Source organism: Prunus avium, chromosome 1 (genome assembly GCF_965620075.1).
Source record: "Prunus avium chromosome 1, drPruAviu1.hap1.1, whole genome shotgun sequence".
NCBI classification, from domain to species: Eukaryota; Viridiplantae; Streptophyta; class Magnoliopsida; order Rosales; family Rosaceae; genus Prunus; species Prunus avium.
In genome coordinates this window covers 2,002,211-2,027,340 of record NC_142284.1, presented here as the reverse complement: position 1 = coordinate 2,027,340, position 25,130 = coordinate 2,002,211, and the positions used below count along the sequence as shown (strand labels likewise).

General features: G+C 36.0%; 3 protein-coding genes across 3 annotated transcripts; 1 reads left to right on the top strand and 2 right to left on the bottom strand.

The window, feature by feature from the left end:
• Positions 1-7,827: 7,827 nt before the first annotated feature.
• Positions 7,828-14,553, bottom strand: LOC110763580 (putative pentatricopeptide repeat-containing protein At3g15930). The gene is made up of 2 exons (XM_021966395.2): positions 11,566-14,553; positions 7,828-8,153 (listed from the first exon to the last, which is right to left on the bottom strand). The coding sequence occupies exon 1, from the start codon at positions 14,212-14,214 to the stop codon at positions 12,199-12,201; it is 2,016 nt and encodes a 671-aa protein (XP_021822087.1). The 5' UTR covers positions 14,215-14,553; the 3' UTR covers positions 7,828-8,153; positions 11,566-12,198.
• Positions 8,150-9,670, top strand: ATAUX2-11 (AUX/IAA transcriptional regulator family protein). Its single transcript, XM_021966396.2, has 3 exons — positions 8,150-8,684; positions 8,814-9,016; positions 9,135-9,670. Exons 1-3 carry the CDS (start codon positions 8,473-8,475, stop codon positions 9,308-9,310), a joined length of 591 nt encoding a protein of 196 aa, XP_021822088.1. The 5' UTR covers positions 8,150-8,472; the 3' UTR covers positions 9,311-9,670.
• A 138-nt stretch (positions 14,554-14,691) lies between the features above and the next one.
• LOC110763585 (Glycosyl hydrolase family 47 protein) lies at positions 14,692-24,285 on the bottom strand. The gene is made up of 17 exons (XM_021966401.2): positions 24,010-24,285; positions 23,082-23,201; positions 22,848-22,940; positions 21,997-22,083; positions 21,037-21,127; positions 20,477-20,532; positions 20,161-20,233; positions 19,694-19,803; positions 18,624-18,674; positions 17,912-18,000; positions 17,743-17,824; positions 17,519-17,632; positions 16,857-16,936; positions 16,578-16,713; positions 16,150-16,220; positions 15,797-16,040; positions 14,692-15,653 (listed from the first exon to the last, which is right to left on the bottom strand). Exons 1-17 carry the CDS (start codon positions 24,139-24,141, stop codon positions 15,414-15,416), a joined length of 1,869 nt encoding a protein of 622 aa, XP_021822093.1. The 5' UTR covers positions 24,142-24,285; the 3' UTR covers positions 14,692-15,413.
• Positions 24,286-25,130: the final 845 nt, after the last annotated feature.

Sequence of the window (25,130 nt, the reverse complement as noted above, 5' to 3'; positions counted from 1 at the left end):
GGAAGAGTTTTACTTTTAAGTGATTCTTCTCTGAATTTCGGTGGAATCCCCTTTGTTTTTATTTATTAAGTACTTTTATTATATCTACATCTTCAATTATATTCTCAAGAACAATATACTTCCCAAATTCAATAAGAAACAAGTGGCTTCGTGCATTTGCGAACCAAAAATCTTATCAACATCATCGTTGTCTCCATAATACTCCACATCTGTTGGGCTATGTAGTTTGGTTAAATTGTATACATTTGACAAACGTAATTAAATGAGTTAATTTGAAATTAACTATTTCTTAACACGATGTAACCATAACTCGTTCACACGAATTGCCACCCGTACGTACTCACAAATTGAGCACTAACATCCGAGTCAACCATGCATAGAATCTTGTAAAGTTTTAAGGCCCGTAACAAATTAGCTTAAAGCAAAGCATCATCGGCGGCCTTCTTCAGATTGTCCAAGTCCCAACTTAATAAGAGTTATCTCTTACTCCGACAGCCCATCAGCTATCCTCCAATAGCCTTGGCCCGAATAAGAACCTTGATAGCAGCCATGTCTCTACCGTTTGTTTTCCCTTCGCATTTCAAGTCGTGTTGTGTCTACGACACAAATTATAAGACCGGAGTAAAGTAAAGTGGGAAAGATCGTGTCCTACAATATTTACGTGGACAAGACTGGAGAGAAGCAAAGTGGGCCCAGTTATGAATGATGAATGATGGTGTTCCATTTTCCTAGGTTAGTGGGGCCCTACCTCTGCAGGCATGGTTGCAACCATGAATGGTCATGGGTGCGTAGACGTGGCTGAGTCCAACAACCAGTTGGAGTTTTGCATGTTGGTTCTCAAATTATTTGCTCTCTCTCTCTCTCAGCCGGTGACAACCAGGCAAACCAACAAACAAAAAGGTCTGCTCCCAGATATCATGGCTCGGGGCCAGCAGCCCAGCCCAACCCTCTCGTGTGGCTGGTTTGCTTTGCAAGTTTTCAGAGATCCACACACAAATCAATCTTTTCATAGACACCACACGTGTGTGTGTGCTACATTACGTTTTCCGGGGCCACAATAGGGTTTGCAAAAGAGAACATTTTAACCCCCGCTATGGTTCAACTTTAAGTTTTTTTTTTTTTTAATACAAGCGATAGTCTAAGTTGGAGGGAGGTTTCTCACACACGCACATACACATACACTAGCAAAGTGTCATGAGGGTTTGAACTTGAGACTATTGATTTGTAAATCAAGGTCCTTTTCCATTGAGTTGGCAAGTTCAAGTCAATTTAAAATACTTGATTTGTTCAAATTGTATAATTGGAGCCTTTTTTTCTCCTACATCTCTCATTCCCCATTCTTCCCCTCATACATTTTCTATCTATCTTTAACTAAAAACCAAAAATGAAAGTGCTATCAACCATACCCTTAGCTTTGAAAAGTATTTGAATCCGTTTAGAGTACTGTACTAATTTCAAACACCCTAGTTCCGCTTATTTGACACATTCTGAAAAATTATTGAAACAAATTGCTTAAGAGCATCTCTTGGAGATGTTAAATCGAATGTGGCAATTTTAGCATGTTGAAAAAATAGTTGGGACTCACTCCAACTGAAAACATTAAAGCTCAGGTGAAATAACGTTGTCATTTTTTATAGTTTTGACTTTGTGATATTATTTTATTCATTTTTTCAATTAATGTGCCCAAAAAGTAATATATAAAAATCAACACTAATGTAATAAAATAATATTTTAGTTTGACATATCAAGTGAAATGTAAAACTTTATAAAATTGTCACATAAGCCATCAAATTTAAATTTAATATTTGGTATTTGACATTTTCTTGAAAATCCTCCTTAAAGTTGAGTTGATTCGATATAAGAAACTAACATCACACTTTTCAAGCCAAAATATATAGAAAAAAAAAATTAGGATTGTATAGAGTGAATGATGATATAATTATCAATATAACTGGAATACCTCACTTATTATTTGTTGGAGTTGTAATTACTACTTCATGATATATAGCAATAAGTTAACAAATTATGGTCTATTGATGTAAAGATCCATATCTGCATAGTTTTGTGTGAAGCAATATGCATGTATTTGTACATATTTTTGCGCAATGCACCCCACACTATATGTGAATGATGATAGAGTACTTGTCTTTTTGGCTTGGGAACCTCCTACAATTGGTCAACTTAAGCTGAATGTGGATGGTTCTAGAAGGGCTGCCACTAATATTATTGGAGCAGGAGGTGTTATTCGTGACTCCTCAGGTGACTGGATTGCCGGGTTTGCTGTGAATTTGGGCCAAGGTCATATCTTGGAGGCTGAGGTTTGGGGCCTATATTTTGGGCTAAAACTTGCTGTTGAAAAAGGTGTCACTAACCTTGCTATTGAAATGGATGCTGCTGTTGCTGTCTCACTTGTTCAACAAATCAATTCATTGCAATGCCATCCTCTTGCTGCTTTGGTGCATAGTTGTTGTGATCTCATGCGACAAATTGGAACTTGTCACCTTGTCCACATTTACAGGGAAAAGAATTGTGTTGCCGATTGTTTGGCAAACTGGAGTTATAATCTGGATTTGGGAATTTGCTTCTTTGATGAGGCTCCTGTCTGGGTTAGCTATCTGTTGATGGATGACTTACTTGGTCTTGCTAGGCCTCGACTCATGTGCGGGGCTTAGTTGTTTTCTGGGGGTTTCCCTTATTTCACCAAAAAAAAAAAATGTACATGCTACATTATTCAACTATATATCTTGGAATTTGAAGTGAACAAGACTATATAACAAGCATACCCAATAAATAATTACAAGAAAATAAAATTGATCGCCTTTTGTTGGGTGTTGGGACTACACTCCCATCTCACACTAGAATTAACCAAGTATGCTATAGTAAAATTTAAACCTAAAAATTGGAAACTGTGATGAACAGAGGGATTCAAACAAATTTTCTTGGTACCAGTTTTGTTAGTCTAAACCAGGTACTATGTTCAAGTAAATGTATACAAGTGATAATAGAGAAGGGGATTCGAATACTAGACTTCGAATGTAGCGATAATTTTTCCTAACGACTTGAGTAATAAGTCCCTCGATAGATTAAATAGATGAAACAGAGACAGCAGTGGAGTGGAGTGGAGTGGAGAGTGGGTGAGTAGGGTAGGATTTGGATTGGGTTTTTGCTGATGACCACATATGGGTCGGTTCATATTAATTGAAGATGTACATAATATTATCCGAATGAGGAGCACAATGTGGTAAAAATTGATGGACCCAACCCGACCCAAGTGGAATATTGGTGCTCGAAAGATTGAAATGATGGTACAGTCTGACACATATACATGTATATATGTATGGAAATAGAGTTAATCAGACGATGCCCACGGATTTATTGCACAAAGGTGAACCGGTGAGGCAGTGACCCTCCCTCTCCCTCCCCACCCTACCCTTGAACCCTCCCCAATTTTGTCTAGTGCTCCTCAACTCCTCCCCGCTTTTAGGGTTCCTCTGGGGGGGACCACTGCCACAAACTTTACTTGTGCTTTGTCGTTTTGTCTAGGCCCATGGGGTACCTTACAGCAATGAAACAGAACAGTCGACCTTATTATTCTTAAACCTCTCTCCTCTCCCCTCTCCCCTCTCCACTCGGTTTGGGGTACCCCAAAGATATTATTTTAATTACAATATACTGACCCAGATGCTTAATATCGGTTTATGTACACCATTTTTAATTCTGAGTTGTATGATTTTGTTTCTCATTTGGAGTATGATTAGTGAACAAGAAGGGTCCTAAGAAGAATAGCTGCAAAATTAATATATATATATATATATATATATATATATATATATATCATATATCATATATCTCTGTCTCTGTGTGTATATATATATATGCACCGACTTGCTAATTTTCATTCAAGAATATATTCCAACCTGCTTTGACATCCTGTATTGGGCCTCAGTGTCTCTTTTGGTAGCCACCACGCCATAATCAGAGTTGTCAAGTTTGCTTTTAGTTTTCTTATTGGGTACTGAAATGTAATAGGTAATTTGAATCTCAGTCCCAAAAGGATATTTGCATGCATGGCAACATACCCACAGGACAACTAGAAATTATAGAATGTGGTAGGGGTGGTTGCGGTTCGGTAACCGCGAATTTTTGTCCAAACCGCAAACCGACCGACTATTTGCAGTATGGTGATTTTTGAAACTACAAATCGACCGCGTTTTGTGGTTTACCGCATTGCAGTAAACCGCAAAAAGCGGTCGGTTACCGTGACTTAGCGGTTTAAAACCGCAAGTTCTTTTTGTGTCATAAAAATCCAACTTCTCAAGCATATATAAATTCACAATCTCCTCAACTTCTCAAGCATTCACAACCTAAAGAAAATTAAAGTTCAATTCCAAGCATTCCAATTAAAGTTAAACTTCTCAAGCATTCCAATTCCAAATTCTTTAAAGTTACAAACCAAAAGGAAAATGCAATGCAAAATGAATTAAAGTTACAACCCAAAAGAAAATCCAATTCAAAGTTAATTAAAGTTACAAACTAAAAGGAAAATGCAATGCACCAATGTTACAAACTCAAGTGTTGGTGGTGGTGAGTGGATTTGAAGAACCCCGTTGTGTTGTTTGAGCACCAATGCTATCTACAAAATAAAATAACATAAGTTTAGTACATTTTATTATAAGAAGAAGCATAAATAACATGAGCATAAATAATGGGTGTGAATAGAAAATATTGTATGAAATATGTTGTATGAAATATATTTTACATATAATATAATATAGACAATATTATTTAAAATATATTTGCGGTTTGCGGTAACCGCAAGTTTTGAAAATCAAATACCGCAACCGCAACCGCAAATGCGGTTCAGTTCTAAATACCGCAAATGTGGTTCGGTTTACCGCGATTGCGGTTTCATTGCGGTAAATTATCGGTTGGTTTTTGCCGTTTTTCGGTATAAAATGCCACCCCTAGAATGTGGTACCGTGAGATTGATATTTCCCCCTTTTAAGAAATAATATCAATAAATATTCACTTTTATTATAACACGTAGACAAATTATACCACATGACCATTTATCGTAAAAAAACCTCCACATGTGAACATCCAGTTAGGTTTCATAATTAACTTTGTTAGTTGAGGAAGCTGCTATAAAACCCAATTTTTTTCCTACGCGTATTTTTCGTCTCATATAAGAGATTTGGAGTAAGAAAGAAAAAAAGTTGGATTCTAAAGCATTTTTGTTTGGCTAAACTCGACTAATTAGTAAGCACTTGAAATGTTAAAGTAATATTTCCCTCAGGCAACTTGAGGGCTGATATATCTTGGGCTGGACTGGAGCAATTACAGCTCAAAATAAGGATATATACAATTAGGTTTTGATATATATCAAGTCAATAAAACATAGCAGGCAGGAAGGAGGAACTTATATATCAATGCTTCATATCCAAATCTCATGCAGAGCCATCACCACCACACGTCTCAATTTTCTTGGATTCCAAACATTAATTACAATCTTTGTGCTCCACGAATGCAAATCCATAGTCCATATGCAACCCTATACTTGGTCAAAGATTGTCGACCTGGAAATCTCCATCTCTCTCTCTCTCTCTCTCTCTCTCTCTCTCTCTCTCTCTCTCTCTCTCTCTCTCTCTCTCTCTCTCTCTCATGCATGCAATTTACTGATGAGTCATATCATGTCCAACCTGGATTTCAAGCGGTCCGATCAAAAGCTGAAAATTTAGACCTAATGAAATTAAATTTGATTATTAAATAGTAGTTGTGCATCGTTTTCTTTCTTAACTTGTTGAGTTTCTTGGCTTGATTGATCAGCAAGCGGCCAAGTTTATAGTTCAGGCACCACAAGTGCAAGCAGCTTGGATACTGATCTATCTGAATCACTGAATTCTGCCATATATGTTCGTGGCTTGCATGCCACAAATTTCAGCTAACTTTGTGGATTTCAGCATGAATATATGCGTTGCTATCTGCTCATTGATAAAGCAATAATGACAAAATTCCCGACAAGGCCAACAGGGTGAAATTGCTTAACGTTGAATTCGTACAATGCTCATCCTGTTCCTTGATAGAAATGCTTCAAAGTTTCAGACTGGAAAATAACAATATTTTGCACTATAACATGCAACTATATTTATATTTTTAATCCTTTTTTTTTTTTTTGTGTTAGATACTTACGGCGAAAATTATAGAATTTCAATATTTATATTTAGCATTATCAAACGAACTAGCTATTAGTCTAATGATGTTTTAATCTCAATGTCAGAAGAGGTTCCAAGTTCGAATACCTCCCTCTATTTTTTTTAAAAATCATTTGAAATTCAATATTGAAAGGGATAATTAGTTGGAGGCCTAAAAATGACTAAGTTTTGGCCATATATGTGAGATTATGAGGCATAATAATATCATAGAAAATATAAATAGATAATTTGAATTCATTGTCGTTTAGTAAGTTGATTTTGTAACAAAATTCTATAAATATGGGCATTGCAAGCATACTATTATAGGAAAATAAAAAATAAAAAAAATCAAGGAAACCAGTTCGAAGAATCTTCAAAAAGGTTAACAAAGCTTTCTAGATCATATATCCAGAAAGGTTTCTTTCCTTACTCATATCCAAATGATAGCAAGTTTGGTTCCAAACGACTGAATGCTTGGCATTCAACCAAATTGACAAGATTGTTATAAAATAGTTCATACGATGAGATTAATATGTTGGTTTCGCTAATGTGTGGATAAGAATATGAGAAGTTGAGATTTGAGAAGAGAGCATTAATTCATGACAATAATTGATCATCTTTTTAACGCGCACGAGTGCGGCAGGGAAGGGATGGACCAAAATGCAATAATATACGAGTAGGTTAAGATGCATTGAACAAGCACTACTATATGAGCATGAAGATGGTCCAATTGAAAGGGTGGGACTCACCCGATTAAGGTCATGATCAATTGCAAGGTAGTGTTTTGTTTTTGTTGATACAAACGATATTGGGGAAGGGGGAATCAAACCTAGGATCTAAAATTGATGCAGGGAGTCAATACTCTTAACCACTTGAATTACAAACGTTGCAGTGTTTCATCTTGATAAGGAGAAAAAAGGGTAGTGTTTCATTGTTTTTGAGCCCTTTGAATTAGTTTTTAATTAATTGACCAACCTTTACTTTTGATCCCCCATATTAAAAGGACATAATTTAAATAAACATAACCTTGCTTTGCTAATGCCTAATCCCCCATAAACCATGGCACTAAGACTTAAGATTATACAATTGTGTTATAATAATCAGAGCTCCATAATTTTCTCCTATAATGGATCTAGGTCTGCGCTTTTGAAAGCAAAATAAATTGGTTATTGAGTCACAACAGTTCTTGTTATAGATTAGATACTTAGAACAAGAAAAAGTCCACTCTTGTTTTGGATTTCATATGCTTGGCTATGAAGGGTCTTTTTTTTTTTCTCTTACTAAGTCATCTTATCTGCAATATTCAGTCAAACAATTGTAATGCTTATTATATACACATCAAGATTGAATTGCACGTAAATCGGGTCAAACCTGTTCTGGAATTCGGTGTTACCAGACAATAAACCCTAAACTGCAGGCCTCCCTGGTGAAAGAAAAATTGTATTGCTCTATACAAACTAGGCAAGGGTTTGTAGTTGAAGTGGTAGCGTATTTGCTCTTGCACACGAGGTTTTAGGTTCGATTCCCTGTTTATAGCAAAAGAATACGAACAATAAATTGAATATAATGAGTTAAATTTAAAGAAAATAAAGTTTACATAAACTTAGGAACTGGTTATGAGTTATGGTAAGAGTGGTTGAGTCAGGATTTTTAACTTCCCTGATTTATTTATTAAAAAGAAAAAAGTAAAAGAGGGAGTGCCACAGTTTAGTCTCACATGGTGATGCTAATGCTCATACCAAACATCCATGTGGTCCCTTTTCACATGGAGATGCTCCCCAACCCTCCCTTAAAACCAAGGGTCCCGATTGCTTCCCCACAATCCCCCAAAACGCATCTTGACCGTCCTTCTGAGTCCACAGTCTTGCATAGGGGTGGCTGAGCTTGTCCCATTCTTGTCCCCCAAACGCAGGGGCAAATTGCCTCAAAGGTGCTGCTATTGCTACCGACAGCTTAGCTTTCCTTTGTCCATAATTCATGCAATGGAGAGAGAGAGAATAACAATTAAACAAAGGGCCTTTCACAGCTCTACGCCTTCCTTTATCATATCTATAAAATACAATACAAACCTTGCATTCCCACCTCCCCACAAACCAAACACATTTCTCAAACTTCTCTGCAACAAACAAAAGAAGAAAGAAGGAAACTTGCCTCAACCAGAAAGAAGTTGGTTTTCAATTGGGTTTATTGGTTTTGCTAGAGCAGATCATTGGGTTTTGTTTTTGAGGTTCAAGAAGTTCGTTTACTACTCATCTGTTTTCATTGAAGATTGTTGGAAAAAATGGAAAGCAAGACACATGAGAATGATCTCAACCTTAAGGCAACAGAGCTGAGATTGGGGTTGCCAGGAAGAGACGAAAGTGATGAGGTTCAAGCAGTAGGGCAGCTGCCTAGTGCTCTTAACAAGAAGAGAGCTTTGCCTGATACAAAAAGTGAAGAAGAGTATGCATCAAAGGGAACCTCTGATGCTCATAAGGAAACCCCTCCTGCAAAGTAAGTCTGCTTTTTTTTTTAGGACTAATCTTCTTGTTGAGATGAATTTCTAGTATTTAAGAACATTGGAAATGGTATGAACTAGATTTGAAATATTGTGCTCATAAATTTGAGTTTTTGATGTGACAGGGCACAAATAGTGGGCTGGCCACCAATCAGATCTTACAGGAAGAATAGCCTTCAGGCAAATAAGACTGAGGCTGAGATTTCTGGGATTTATGTGAAAGTAAGCATGGATGGAGCACCTTACCTCAGAAAAATTGATCTGAGGGTTTACAAAGGCTACCCAGAACTCCTAAAGGCCTTAGAAGTCATGTTCAAATTCACTATAGGTAAGAAAATATTGACTATCAGATCTAATCTATTCTTGTTGCTTGATGTAAAGTTAATTCTTGATGAAAAATAGAATATTAGTAATTGATTATGACCTTGATTTTTTATTTTTTCCAGGCCAATACTCAGAGAGGGAAGGCTACAAAGGCTCAGAATATGCACCTACTTATGAGGACAAAGATGGCGACTGGATGCTGGTTGGAGATGTTCCATGGGAAATGTTCATGTCGTCCTGCAAGAAGCTCAGAATCATGAAAGGATCAGAAGCCAGAGGCTTGGGGTGTGGTGTATGAGGGAGAGAGGGCAACCCATAAGAGCAGGGAGAAGAAAAGAGATATCTCTATATATCTCTCTCTCTATATCACATGATATGGAGAGCAAATTAATCTCACAGCTTGGGTTATCGAAGAAGATATTCAGATCTTAGTCTCCTTGACTTCTGGCAGGTCTTCTCTGGAGTTGATTGGAATTGTAGACAGAAGCAGAAGATATCTAGTGGAAGTAATTACAGATTCATTCCATAAGTTTGGAAGCAAGATTTGTTGTGGATTGAGGATACAGAGAGAGATTTTGGTTCCAAAGAGATTGTATAAAGGGAAGATGTGACATGTTTCATGTTTTGGTTATGAGTAATGTACTATTTGATATGGATATATATATATATATATATATATATATATTATAAAGTTATACATATTTGAATATATGTGTAGAATTTTCAGATTGCATGCAGATTTTGTACCCCTTTCTTTCTGGAATACATTTAAGTGTTATGAGCAAAAGATAATGTGTAAGGTGTTATCCAAATTGAGAAAGATTTGGATGTTCAATAATTCAATGTTCAATTTCATATCCACTTCCTAAACATGATTGAGTTGTTGAGAATATGAATCCCACGTCGAGGAATTAAAGCATTACCAAATAGTTTAAAAGATCTTGGGCCTCTCTACTCCCTAAACATGATCAAATTTCCAACCACATGCAAACATTTTACAATAGTAGCAGATTCAGATGTTCATGACAGGGGTAGTGAAATATTTGACTGGTTACCGATGCATCGAATCCTATCAATTAATCATCTTCCATCACAAACTACAGTCTCCATTAAATTTCTATCTACCAAGCACTTGCTGGACATCAAGCATAGTTGAAGGCTATATAGGGCAATCTATATGGGAACAAAAACTTCTCAGTTATTTTGCTATCTGAAGATGACAATCATTTAAGAGAAAGAGGCAAACAAAAATCACAAAAGATTTCTTTGTTTCTGTGGATAATTCATCCAAAGCATAGACAGCCATAGAAATATCACCATACCATTAGTTTTCTTAACAATTAAATGGGAAACATCATGGTCATATATGTAGTCACACAATTGCAATTTGGTCATCCAAAGATGTTGATAGTTCAGCTTTGATGTTTTTCTTTGCACATGGTCCTCGAGTCATTTGTATTGTAGAAATAAAATATTCAAGGGTTTTCCAATTCCACCAGAACTAATTTTTTGAGTAAGATTTTAGGATCAATGAGTAGAGAGACTTAAGTAAAACATGTAAAGTCTCTTCAAGTTGAAAAGTTAAGACTTCAGCTAAAATAATCATTAACATTTATATATAGGGAGGGGTAGTACCAAATACACGGAGGGGTAGTACCAAATACACGGCGTCCGCACGATAATAACGTCCGGATGTCCGCATAAGAGAATTTCTGTATATATATATATATATTTTCTACTCTTAAAACACTTTTTTAAACCCAGCAAATGGATTTTCCTTTTCTCCTGGCTTTTTAAGATATGGCTGTCTATAAATCTACCCTAATTACCAGACATGTCAGCAAAGTCGGTGATTAAGTAAAATGATTAAATTTTGTTTCTTTTGTCTGGAAATCTTAACAGGAAAAGAGAAAATTTTTGGGACTTCGTAAACATTGTATTGACTAATATTGTATTACTACATGGGTCATTAGCAGGGGATGCATCTGACTGCAGTGTATTCTTTGTTTATATTACAAGGTCATCTTTATTGAAGCATTACAACTTATATTTTAGATATAATGTTTCAAAGCTTTTAACTTTCCCTTTTTCCTTTTTTATTCTAAATGGCTGCATATTCCATGTGATCTTTTTCATTCAATTACACTTTTATAACATTTTATTGCTAACATGTCAGAAGTTTTGATGCAGGGTTTTGAAACCCCCTTTATTTATCTTTTAAACATCAAAATTATCTTCTATTTCACTCTTGTCTTTTAGTTGACATGTTAAAGGTGATTTAAGCCTTGACTCAAGTGATTATGAGCTAATTCAGATGTAAGTTTGATGCTTAGATCCAATTGCAGCAATTTATTAGAAAATGGTTTAGCATATTCTACTGGAGTTGCATATTCTAAAAGAACCAGCTACAGAAATAACAACCTATTCTGCAGTCAGATAAATTTATAAAAAAAAGAAGATTAATAATATTATTTGAAAATCTCAACAAAGAAAAGAAAGAGAAACAAAGGTGAAGATATAAATAAACATGTTAAGCAAAGCAATAGAGCATACCTCTGTCATAACTTCGTATTACTGATATCTTGAGCTACTCCAGCAAGATGAAAACCGAAAAATGCAACCTTTAGCAATTAATACAGCTTGTTTGGCCCGCAAGGCAAAGCGAAAGAGTCCTCATCCCTAGATTCTCTCATAGTCATTGAGTTGCACTTCAGGATTGGGCTATATGGACTTCACTTGGTTGAGTCTGATGGGAAACTCTTCTTACTATCACAAAATTGGTTATCGGCATATTATACCAATTTGATAAGTCACAAAACCCTTCGACTTGATTTAAAAACTTGGGAATCAAAATTGGTTCTTGCCCAGGAATTAAATTAATTGTGACCTTATAAGGTGTCCTTGGTGATTTTTGACAGTTCAAAACTGAGATTAGTACTATTCTGTGGCTCTTGAAAATGAAGATCAAACACTCTTAGAAACCATTTAATTCAAAAAAAATATTCTCATCAGAGGAAGATACAACCTTGCATTATTATCGTAGTTAAGTGTCCCCTTACAGAAAGGAAGGGAAACGGAGACACTGGTGGACAGCATCCAACAAAAAGCCATATAGGGGACCTTTAAATCAGAAGACTTCGAAAATATCATGCCAGAAAATCCACACAATTTCTTCAGTATATCATATCATATCATTTCCATCATCCATCTTCCAAATATATTGTAAGAGAACATATCAGAATGCCATGTAGAGGTTGACAATTCTTCTTTCTCTTCAAAGTCCATTAAATATCCCAGGAACTTCATATCTTCCTTAAGCAAATCCAATATAAGGTATATCCATTCTGAATCAAAATGGGACATATCTCCCTTAACAAACTCATGGACTTCACTTCCCAACTCAATCCAACTAGAGCCTCTATTTTTCCTAACCCTGTGCTCTCTAATCAGCGCTCTCACTTTCGCAACACCATCCCATTTTCCCGCAGCAGCATAGATATTGGATAACAAGATATAGTTGCCAGAATTGTCCGGCTCAATCTTGAATAATTCAGATGCGGAAACTTCAGCCAGTTGGACATTGCGATGGACCCTACAGGCTGCAAGTAAAGCACCCCATACAGCTGAAGGAGCTGCAAATGGCATCTTACATATAAGGTTGTAAGCTTCTTTTAAGCACCCGCCACGACCAAGAAGGTCAACAATACATGCATAGTGCTTCTCAGAAGGATGAATTCTATATTCAACTGTCATTTGTTTAAAGTACCTCCTGCCCTCCGTGACTAGACCAGCATGATTACAAGCACTCAGAATGCAAAGAAAACTTACACCATCAGGTTTTATGCCTTCCTTTTTCATCTCCTCAAACAAAGAAATGGCATCCTGACCCAATCCATGATTAGCGAAGGCTGAAATCATGGTGCTATAACAAAGCAAATCTTTTTTACGGGTCATTTTAAACAGTTGTGTAGCTCTTTCAATGCTTCCACATTTTGCATACATGTCTATCAAACTTGTCACTACTTGTAGATTAGACAGAGTTGATTGTCCAACATAATCACCAACTATCGATTCAGCTGTACCTAGAATTCCTAACTGTGAGCAAGCCGATATGATTCCCAATATAAAAGTCTCATCTGGTCTAACTCCTAGCTCCTTGAAGTGTTTATACATCTCTAAAGCACTGTGGGGCTCCCCATTTCTTGCATAACCCCCAATTATGGTAGACCAAGAAACCAAATTCTTCTCCGGCATCTGATCAAATAAGCTCCTCGCACTATTAACGTTGCCAGATTTTATATAACCATCCATCATTATGGTCCATGAAGCAACATTCTTATTTGGCATCATGTTGAAGAAATCTTCTGCTCGTTTAATATCTCCTGCTTTGCAGAGCCCTGAAATCATCAGATTCCAAGTCCCAATATCACGAATTGGCATCACTTCGAATAAACAGAGAGCTTTGTCAACATCACTAGCATTGGTGTACCCAGAAATCATCACATTCCATGACACCAAGTCTTTAGTTGGCAGTTTCTCGAAAAGAACCCTTGCCTCCGCCATGTCCCCAGACTTAACATATCCACAAATCATGCTTGTCCATGAAACTGTATTCCTCTCAGGCATCCAATCAAACAGCTGCCTTGCAACATCAACTCTGCCATTACTTCCGTAGCCGGAGATCATCGAGTTCCAAGAAACCACATCTTTTTCATCCATCTGATCAAATATCCGCCTAGCAACATCAACTTTACCGCATCTCATGAACAAGTCAAGTACCGCATTTTGAACAGTAAAGTCAGAACCAAATCCAAATTTTAAGACCAACCCATAAATTGTTTCCCCATCTTTAACTCTACCCTCCCGAGCTAAAGCCTTGAGCACAGACGCAATAGTAAAATTCAAAAGCTCAATGGACTCACCATGCATTTGGGTAAATAGAGAAAATGCTTCTTCATATCGACGATTCTCAACATGCCCATGAATTAAGGCTGTCCAAAGAAAGGAATTTGGTTCAGTAATTTCATCAAAAAGCTTGCGGGCATAACTGATAGCTCCGAAGCGCGAGTACAGCCTGAGGAGCTTGTTGAGGATAAGGTTGGACGAGACGACGGAGCTGGTGACTAAAAGATGGGCATGGATGGATTTCAAGGATCTGAGAGTTTGGCATTTATTCACAGTTTTCAATAGCGAGTGATTCATTTCATGGCGCCAAATGGAAGGACGAAATTCTAACGGTCACGGGAAGTATTTAAATTGACGGCGAGATAGAAAAGAAATTGGGCATGGTGAGTGGGCCCAAATAAAGTTCAAGCTTGTTTTGCATAGTAGGAATAATCAAACTTTTCTATAAATGAAAAGAAACAATTTAACCAAAAAGAAAAAGGGGGCACCATCATTCAATTAACTTTAGTGTTGTTGTTTAGGTCAAAAAGGGGTACAACCTCTCTCTTCTAGCTTTTTTATCCATAAAAATGAATTCCTATACCTTTTTTTTTTTGGATACACGTGATTTGGGGAAGGTTTGAACACTTGACAATATATGAATAACTGCTCATAACCACTTGTGTTCGGGCACATAAATAACTGCTCGTAACCACTTGAGCTACAAGCCTCTTATACCACATTTCTTAGCACCACAGTTCAAATAATTGATATGGAAACTAAAAAACATAGAGATTTAAAACTACCGTAATCCTTCAAAAAGCTTGAAACATCAGAATCGCCAATCGTCAAAATAGGCACAAGCCCACGAAGAATCAACTCTAACTCTATATGTAAGAGTAAGATCAGCTAGATTAAGCCTCTCTCGCCTGTGTTGTATTTAAGTACATATTGTGAAACTAAGGTATCTCTCTAAATCAGGGTCCTCTCACATGAGTATCATGGGTGAAAATGTCCAGCCCCTGCCGCCTACACATATTGGACTCTGTTTTCTCTAAGCAGACGACCCCCGCAGATAATCAAACTTTTGTGACCTACCAAAAATAAAATAAAAATGTACATAAATTAAGTTACTATGCCAAGTAACATGAGCCTAACAGGTGAAGAAGTGCCGGTGTTCGGGTCTCAGGGACAGTACTATAACCAGCAAGGCAGATCTCTGACATAGCCTCATTCTTCGTGTCTATATTTCTACCCTAAAGCTCCATGCTCATTCTGTAAGCAATTGCCGCATAATTTATATGAAGGCCGAATCTGAGAATCTCAAGCAGTTCCAAGGCTTCCAATTAACAGCCTCAATCAGTTTGACATGCCAGACCCTTCCCAGAATCATTCTTTTTGTTGATGATCTTTTAGCAGAAGAATATAGGACGAGCACCGAAGGGGCTGAAATGATTATTCTGAGGCTGCAATTCCAACCAACTACAAAGAAGTTCAATTTAATAAAAAAGACGCCATCATCGTTTTTGAGGTGTATCACTCACTGATCCTCCCTCACTCGATTCGGAGAATTTCTCGTGGTAATTCTTGTTCTCTGATGGTGAATACTCAGAAGTTTGGCCCGGGACAACCACCAGTGAATGGCTCTCTGCAACAGTTGGTTTTCTTTGGTTCCTGGACTCCTCATGAGCTCTGTGGCTTGATGCCACATATGATATACCGAACTTTTGCCCATGAGTTAGTCCTGGGCAAACACCCTGCAAAGTGACAAGAAATTTTCAATAGACTTCAAAGTGATACTTTAATAATGCATAAACTTACGGAGACCTAGCCCCTATACTTATGTAATACTTCGAACTTTATAATGCTTTTAGAGAAATGCCCAGTATGCAATACTCACTTTTATCAATCCTGATACAGGGGTTGAATCAGAAAAAGTGGAGCCTGAAGGAAATCTAGTGCAAACTCTTCCATATAAGCTACCATCATTAGTTTCTTGAGGATTACTTGCGACATCTGATGCATGAGATTCATTTCCCATGTTGCCAGTGTTACAATAAGCCCCAAAATATGAACAATGTTCCTGCACAAGAGATATTTCAGGGGTTGCAGGCAATAAATGGCCTTCGGTACTAAAGATGTACCTGCAGAAGGAGACATTTCCACCACACATGTAAAAAATAGATAAGTTAGCTCTTTTATGGAAATAAGTTATGGCACTAAAGCATAATGATAGGGGTGTGCAGAACTTACTTGTATGGCCCATTTTCAACAAGGTTATCTGGTCCCACAGCCAAATCAAAAAGAAGCCACAAGTATTTAACCTAATTGTGTTACAAGTTGTTAATAACATGTAATGAAAGAGAAGAAAATAAAATAAATGAATGAAAAAATGGAACTGAAGACAAACCCGTAGGAAAGCATTGAATGTGTTAGACAAAGGAGTTAAGAAATTAATCCCCAACAACATCTTGTCACAGAGATATATTTGCAAAAATTGAGACCCACCATCCTCCGTCCCACTCCCAACATAAATTCTTAATAAGTTTTATATTCTTACAAATTCGTCTTCTAGCAATAACAAAACAATTCAATTAAGATTTTCATATGTATTTTTCCATAATAATCTTACTCTACTGAGAGACATATGAAGATAAGATATTTGAGTTCTAAGCTTTTACTGTTTCTGCTAGGAAAAAGCTCTCCATATGATCTTCCTGCTTGTGGAACTCAACGTCTGATATATGACAAAATCCACAGGGGCATCGTGCACTGTACTGCAAGCTGGCAACCATGTCTCGTCCAGCATCAAGATATCTACAAAGAAATACATAAGACATGGTTTTAAAATGCCTACTCTGAAGTATACATTTTTTTTTTGGTAACAGAAGTGTCCCTCTTACACATGTTAACAAAAGACTAAAAAAGGATCCACAAATCAGAGGTATTTCCGAGCTTACTTGGGATCTCTAGTGGCTTTGTAGAGCCAATATGTGCTCTCCATTAACTCTGGACGCAGTGGATAACTTCGTTGCCCATGCTAAAAACAAATGTAGACTTAAACATTACACATGCAGTTGATATAATAAAGTGAAATCTAAAATCTATAGTACTATAAACAAAACCATTGATTAGGAAATGTATTCTTGGAAAGTTATTAAAAAAAAAAAAGAGAGAGAGAGAAAGAAAGACGCTAATTAATTGTTAAATAGGGGCATTGGCCTAGAGGTTTTCATGGACTGCCCTACTATTCGTACCATCACAGAATGACTCCATACACAGAGGTTTAACTAAGACAAAATGTTCACACCTCAAACTAAGACCTGTCTGACCATCTGTTTGGCTAGTGGGATGGAAAGAGCAGTACGGCAATTTTTACCAAACCATTCATGAATAAAAGCTAGACCTCAAGTTCTAATAATAACCTTATGGTAAAAGATTTTATCTAGCATACTCCAAAGTTGCACAGCAGTTTAGTTTTCACTTATGAAAAAATGGATGTAACTAGATGCATAAAACCATTAAATGAGACACCAGCATGCACCCAGTAAAAAAAATCAAACAATTCGAATAAGAGTAAATAAAAATTGTATTCGGGTTCAGAAAAAGTTGATTATGGTACCTGAACACTGAGCGTAGCAAGATTAAAGCCCTCTGGAGTGAAACCATATCTTTTCCACACACTAAAGAAGGCAGTATGGGTTCGAATTGCAGGATCAATATCTCCCGCTAAAACCTTCCAAAAGATAAGGTAATCAATCTCACTGAAACCTAATGAACAAATTTTCAACTATCCAATGTCAACAGTATACATATTAATATCTTATGACAAAACATATTACAAACCTGAAGTCCTGGCCAGAATGCCTGTAAACTGTTAAATAATGGCCAGACAACAGCAGCAGAATCCATATTTACCTCTACATACCTACCAAACAAAAGTACAATTGAAGTTCTATTAAGTTAAAGGGAATGTATAACTACAAAGAATCATATACTAATTAGTAGCATTTACCATGGATCATTGTAAAGATAGTGCATAGCAGCAGCATACGCTTCTTGAAATATGAATAGATACTCTTCATCTCCAAATAATAAATAAGCCTGAAATGGTAAAGAAAAAGGATAGAAAGAACAAGAAAAAACAAAATCACCATTTGTCACAACTCCCTTTTGTTAGTGAAAATGAATATATCAGATATGCAGAACTTGAAAGTAAAGAAAAATCATAAAATATTCATTCCCCATAAAGAAAGTGAAAGACACTAATCAACAGAGGCATAAAAACCATTAGATGTAGAATTCCAAAAGTTGGGACTATGGTTTCTCTGCTAACATAGTTATGAAAAACAAGGAGTTCTCAATCTCTAAATTGATGGTTATTATTGCAAAGGTCCCAAAGCTAAGAGGCACACCGAATTACTAAGCAAACACTCAAACTTCCCGGCTAACTGATTGCCACAAGACCATAAAACTAGTTTATTGTAGGCAATAATTTTATATGATGTCTCCCTGTTAACCCTGCAAAGCAACAAAACATTCCCACATAACTTTTCAGCACCACTTATCCTTTCTTTCCGATTTAATTTCTAGGAGTTTTTCTCATCAGTCATGACATAGAGATATCAACTATTTGATCTAGTGCCTGAAAACCTGATACTTCCATTTCAAATAATCTAATTGCATAGCTACAAGAAGGTTTCAACATTCCAAGTGATCTTACAAACCTTTAGAAGATACTCATAGAAAGAGTCAATACTAGTTCCTATTCCAGCATCCTGCAAACAAGTAGTGAAACATAAGTATAGTTAATGCCACACAAAGAACATAGGAGAGAAGAAAAGCAACTACTAATTATCCTATCATCTAGGACATTTTCGAAGGTCGGACTAGAGGGGAAGATAAGATTAAATCCCAGTTCTGCATTTGGCGCATAAGGTAGGTAGCTTAATGGGACTGCGCCAGCCTTGCAAGATTATAATCCCATTTTAGCAGGATGACCAATGCATTTGGTCCACTTAATAGTAATGGATGAACTATAAGCATTGGGTTAGGATGTTCAGTCCAGTGTGAAAAATGGACTAAGGGGGACGCCCTACATAGAAATCAATTATTTGGTAGTAGACCAATAGCTGATTAAAGAAGGTTGATCAGCATTATTCAAATAAAATCTAATGAAGAGGGACAATCATGTTGTTTATAAATACTAAGGCGTCGCCGTCTACTATTATAAAATATGCCAACTTCCTTTTCTTAAAGCACGGTTATTTACACATAAATCCTCAAGCCAGAGAGGAATTAACAAGTATGATTATTAGACTCAGCTTTTCAAACTCCAGATAAATCAACTAAAGTTTTATATTTGACTGGCAAAATATATCTTCCGATGATTATAGAAGAACCTGCACATCTAAGACCAAAAAAGTGATGCCTGAAAACTAAAGCAGCAACGAAAGAAGGGGAAAAGAGCATCGCCAATCAAATAGAAACCTTAAGACATTTTATTTATCTTCAAAAATCTTAACAATAGAGGATGAAACTATATTTGAAGTTCATTTGTTGCCTAATGTTCAATACAAGCAATAAAAATCCAAGACCCAGTCATATAATTCAAAGGCTTGTTTCAGCCCCGGAAAATAGAAACAGCCCACAATTCACATGCAGGTTTTCCTGCTTAGTTTTCAATATTCCATTCATGCAAATAAAATTTATGCGGATATTATTATTTATCTTGATGGTAAATCCACTTCCTCAGAGTTGTATGTTTCTCAATGTAATCATGTTAAAGGAATGTTACCTTCTGTGTCCATTCACCTGTAAAAACATTGATATGAGCACCAACTAAATTGAGCCTTGAACGGCGAGCCCAAAGTCCATGAACTGCATTCTTGGTAACTTGTTCAAAAACTGCAATAAGAAAGAAATCGCAAAACCAAAACGACAAAAGGAAAAAACCAATCAGATAAGGGAGGAAAAGAAGGGGAAAGTAAGATGGTAAAGAACATCCTACTTCAAGAATCTGCTCTAAAAGATGAACTATGAGGAAAGAGATCACAGTTACAACATCAATACCAAATAAGATTGCAAGTAAAATAAAATATAATGTATCTACATGTTTCAGCATGAATTCTGTCCATTAAAGGCTGCAACAAAATGCGTCTTTGTCTACTGGTGAAGTCCAAGAGCATACTTCTTTAGAAGTCAGATCCCCTCAAGTTAGATGGATTATACTTTTAGCTTTAAGGAAAGATAGCTACTACTTACTGGGATCTTTTGTCAATCGGCTGAGCACTCCAAACTCCAAAGTCAAAGTCCCACCACCGGCTGTTGATGTTATCTAGACTATCAAGTAAATTTGAAATCACAAAATGTTTGCCCAAACTAACAAATAACCAGTTGTGGTTAAGATTCTACATCTTCACTTACAATTTATCCTGAACCTAGAAAATTTACTTCTCATCGGAGGAAAAAAAAAAAAAAAAAGCAGATCTACTCATTAATTGTCCTACAATATGCGTAAAAAACACAGTGAATAAGACAGAAACTTGCACAGAAAAGAGAAAATGCACAGAAGCTTTGCCTTGCTTTCATGTTCATCAACTCCATGCATCAGATTGACAGATCCGAAAGGAATTCCTGCAATGCAAGACCACTTATAAAGGATACTTATACAAGATAGCTTAAAAAGGACACTTGAAATGCCAGCACTTAAATACCTACACTTCAGCAACTAGAAACAAAAAGTTTCTCATTCATGATCTATCTCTACATAATGCTTTTAGGATTTGTTTAGCTACAATAAGCTTCCCATCAAGTTAAGTTTCCAAAAAATCCAGTATTCAGTCATTAAAATAGAATAAACTAGAGCCAATAACAACCATATGGATTTATGCCCTTTTAAGCCTTTCCATCACTCCATGGTGTTCTTCGAACATAAACACGTTCTTATCTATTACTATTTGGCTAGGTTAACAAAAGACATCCATAATCATATTCCTGCAGTATCTACCAACAAATGTCACCAGTTTCCTCTGAAACACTGGGAATGACAAAGAATGCAAAACAGTGAAAGTTCAGCCAGAAACATCTTGCATAGAGTGTTGTGTATACTAAATGAAAGGGATAATCTAGTAGGCATACCTGAAGGAGTGTCAAATGCAGGCAACAATCTCCGGGCTAGATCCTCAGCTAAGTTAAGTAACTCATTGTTATAGGTTGGAATTTTCATGCCCTGCAATAGAAGATGTACAAATAATTCAACAATGACCTTTAAATATCTATATCCTATAACACTGCACTCCTACCAGACATAAATATTTAACCAAATAGCTTCCAGTAAACTCTGATAGCGAAAGAAACATACATGATATTGCTATGTATCCTTTTGTACAAACTAAAACAACCTCTTTTTTTCTTTTCTTTTTTTGTCAAAGTTTGGAAGGGGGAGGGGGTGGTGCCATTGGGGTTAGAACCTGAGACCACTGATCTGCAGGCAAATGCTCTTACCACTGAGCCATGGACCCGTTGGCACCTCTTTTTTCTTTTTTATCCTTCTAATCTTTTTGTATTTTCTTTTCCCAGAAGCGTAGTTAAGCCAGGGTCAAATGTGAGGTCATAAGTCTATCAACAAACAAAAATAATATATCTGATCTTATACGGATGCCATATATGATGATAGGGCAGGCAGTAGAGCATTCACCTAGTGTTAAAGATAATCGAGAGTGCCAAGGTATAGTGTCCAAGAAATTGATATTTTAAATCCATATCAATGCACCTAGATTCCTAAAATGTGAAACATGAGCAAAAACTTATTTGTAGTTAGAATTCCAACTCTTTTCTGCCTGGAAGATTTGCTTATAACCAATTCCTTTCATAACTCATTAGCTTTAATCTGACCAGGTAGCTTTCATTTTTCTACACCCAACTTCTGCTTATATTGGTATGCATATATATCACATAGTTTGGCAAGTTGCAACACAATATGTGCTAGCTCAAACAAAAAGGCACAGTACAATGTTTGCTTATGGCATTAAAAGGTAATTCATGGATTTGTTAAAGATGGGAAAGTTTGAAACATAGAGGTACGCAACTAATTACTACCGTAGCATAATCACTTGCTATAAGATGTGCGGAGAGTAGACCCCCAAGGACACGGATGGTAGTCTCAAAAACAGATACTGTCTTATTCTGCAACATTTGCAAATATTCGAAAGTTAGATTGACAATTTCATCTATTATTGCTAAGGAAATATTTAATTGCAAACCTTTGCAATAGTAGCAAAACAAATGAATGTACGATAACAATAAGATAAGGGTCCTATGGAAACAGAATTCCATAAGCAGGACAAGACTGATATATAAATAAGAGATTTTGAATGACAATCAATATTGACAATACATCATATTAGAATGGGAACATTCTGCCACTGCAATTCATGCTACATTATTACATGACACGTAACATGTCAACAATAATTGTCCCATTTCAAATCATGTAACACAGCCTATTTCGGTCTTAAGAACCATACTTTTTGGATAACATTGATTGGAACTAGTAAGCTCATCAAACTAAAAGCCCTATTGTCGAGTGAAATAGTGAGATATCTACAGCAAAAACAAAACAAAACAAAAAACAAACTTGGAAGTCTACCCATTTATTCCTAAAAATAAAAAAGTTCAATGTGAATGTGAATAACGATCATCACATTTCAAATCATGTAAAACAGTCTTAAGAACCAGACTTTTTGGATGACCATGATTTGAACTAGTCAGCTCATCAAACTAAAAGCCCTGTTGTCAAGTAAACTAATAAGATATCTTCCACAAAAGCAAAAAAGCTAAAGAAGTTCAATATGAATCCGTGTACATAAGCTAAAACACCACTTGCAATATCTTGAGTTTAAAACACCACTTCAGACAGAAAAAAAAAAGGAATGAAAAACACTACTCACAATATCAAACTGAAGGTTTTTACCAATCCATTCAACAGAGGCAGCAAAGCGGTCTCGATCACCAAGTAAAGCTAGTGTATCCAAGGAGTCAATCTGTGACAATGACATGGCAGAAACATCACATAAGAGCTTAACAAAAACACATACTTCAAACATTAAAACAGAAAGTAAAAAAAAAAAAAAAAATACTTGCAGTATAAAATTTTTCTTAAAAGAGTTTGTGATTTGTATTACCAAAGTTAAGGCATAACCACCAAGCGAATCTTCACCCCCACAAGACTGAGGCCTTAATTCATCAAGTGGAAAAGCATGCTCCATATATCCATTAAATGCATGATAAAACATTTCCCTAACCTGCATTTGAAAATATATATTATATATATGTCCGAATTGTTATAACACCACATTGTAACTTGCAATACCTGACAAGCAGTATTTTGTGAAATTTACAAATTTTACAAGTAATGAAAAAAATATATAACTGAAAGAATTCGCTAAATATACTTTGAAGCAGCATATAGCGAACACCAAAAGTAGGAATCACAACCTACACTGAACATGTAGACTATCAAATACAGAAACCAAGAACCAAAGGCTTCTACTGTGTTGTTGATTCAAATAGAATACAAGACAGTATGAAGTTAGAGATTGTGTTCAACAATACGTAAAACTGCAGAGAAAGTTTAGGGCTATAATAAGAAATTCAATAAAATCTGAAAATTTTCAAAAATGAGAAGTCCTGATTTTAACCTAAGATCCAGAAAATACACTATCACAGAACCATGGTTGACCTTCCAAACCACCTCAAATCCAAATTTTCCCTCAAAGTTACTAATAAGCTAAAACTTCTCGCAACTGGGTAAGTGAACTACATTACACTTGTACTAAAATGCTTAACAGTCAACAGATTAATTCGAAAAAGGGAAAACATCCCCTGCCTTATGCAAAATTGAAAATTTGGGATTTTCTGAAATGGGGTTTAGAAGACCAAAGGGCCCCAATTTGCTTTAATCAGTACAAACACAGCAACGTTTTCAATCACAAAATAAAGTTAATACTATATAAAACCCAATGGCACTGCCAAATTGAACCCAAACCCTAATCGGACTCAACTTTAGAGGATGATTGGAAACGATAATTGCGAGAACTGGATGGGGATTACCTCGTTCCTGAGCTGTTTAGCTTCCTCCGGAGTGACGCCATCGGCCAGAGCTGTGTGGATGAAAGTGTTGGAATATAGTGAGAGCAACAAGAAGAACGATAACATTGGAAGTGAAGGTTTTAGAGCTGCCATTGTCTCCCTTCTCTATCTGTAACTCTGTCTCGATGAGTTTCTGAACTCACCGTTGTTTGTTGTTGCCTGTTGGAGAAGGAAGAGTTGCAGTAGTAATTAACTCCGTTAACTCTGTTAACGTCTGTTTTCTCCTTTTTGGCTAACTTTTTGGTGCACTCTGTCTGAGCGCTTGCGGCAGGCAAGCAATACTTATCTAATTAGATATATTTGTTTAACAAATAATGAAAAATTCAGCCACAAAATGCAGAAGCTTTAAGTTTTATAAATTAATTATTTTTACTTGAAGCTGCTTATAATGTTGTCTTTTTTATTTTATCAGTATGTACATTATGTTGTTTTTGAAAATAAATAAATATAATTTCATGTACAATTACAAATTAGGCGAAGATACCCGTATTTTTCCTTATTTTTTCTTAGACATTTTTTATATAAAAACTAAATACAGGTATTTTTCAAGACAAGCAGATGACAATATATTCCATATCTTATAAAGGAATGTAAAAGGCAGTATAAATCAAAATCCTAAACATATGGTCTTTTAAAGGAACTTACAGGTGTTTTTTCAAGACATTTTGAAAAGGAACTTACAGGTGACAATATAAATCAAAATCCTAAGCAGATGACAATATATTCCATATCTTATAAAGGAACTTACAGGTGTTTTTTCAAGACATTTTTTAGTTAAACTCCTTTTACATTTCATCTAGTCCCCTTGATCCTTTGTAAGTTCTTTTGTAACTAAAAAATTTAAATAAACATATATACAAACATCCCTTCAGAAAAGGGTAAAATTATCATTTTATTACAGTAAACAATTCAACCATCAGAAAAAGGGTCAAATTCCATTTTATAAACAAGAAAAAGGGTGGTTGGTTGTTGGGTTATATCCCTACCAAACTTAATTGATTATGATCGTTGTGTGCAGCATAAAAACAAGATGGAGATGAATGAAATGCATGACAAAACATTGCCTAGGCATAGGCAAGAAC

Coding starts and splice junctions, on each gene's coding strand:
- ATAUX2-11 (XM_021966396.2), top strand. CDS start 8,473: ATGGAAAGCAAGACACATGAGAATGATCTCAACCTTAAGGCAACAGAG. Junction 8,685..8,813: donor AAGGAAACCCCTCCTGCAAA/GTAAGTCTGCTT, acceptor TTGATGTGACAG/GGCACAAATAGTGGGCTGGC. Junction 9,017..9,134: donor CATGTTCAAATTCACTATAG/GTAAGAAAATAT, acceptor TATTTTTTCCAG/GCCAATACTCAGAGAGGGAA.
- LOC110763580 (XM_021966395.2), bottom strand. CDS start 14,214: ATGAATCACTCGCTATTGAAAACTGTGAATAAATGCCAAACTCTCAGA.
- LOC110763585 (XM_021966401.2), bottom strand. CDS start 24,141: ATGGCAGCTCTAAAACCTTCACTTCCAATGTTATCGTTCTTCTTGTTG. Junction 22,941..23,081: donor GTGGTTATGCCTTAACTTTG/GTAATACAAATC, acceptor TCATTGTCACAG/ATTGACTCCTTGGATACACT. Junction 16,041..16,149: donor GTTGAAAATGGGCCATACAA/GTAAGTTCTGCA, acceptor CTCCTTCTGCAG/GTACATCTTTAGTACCGAAG.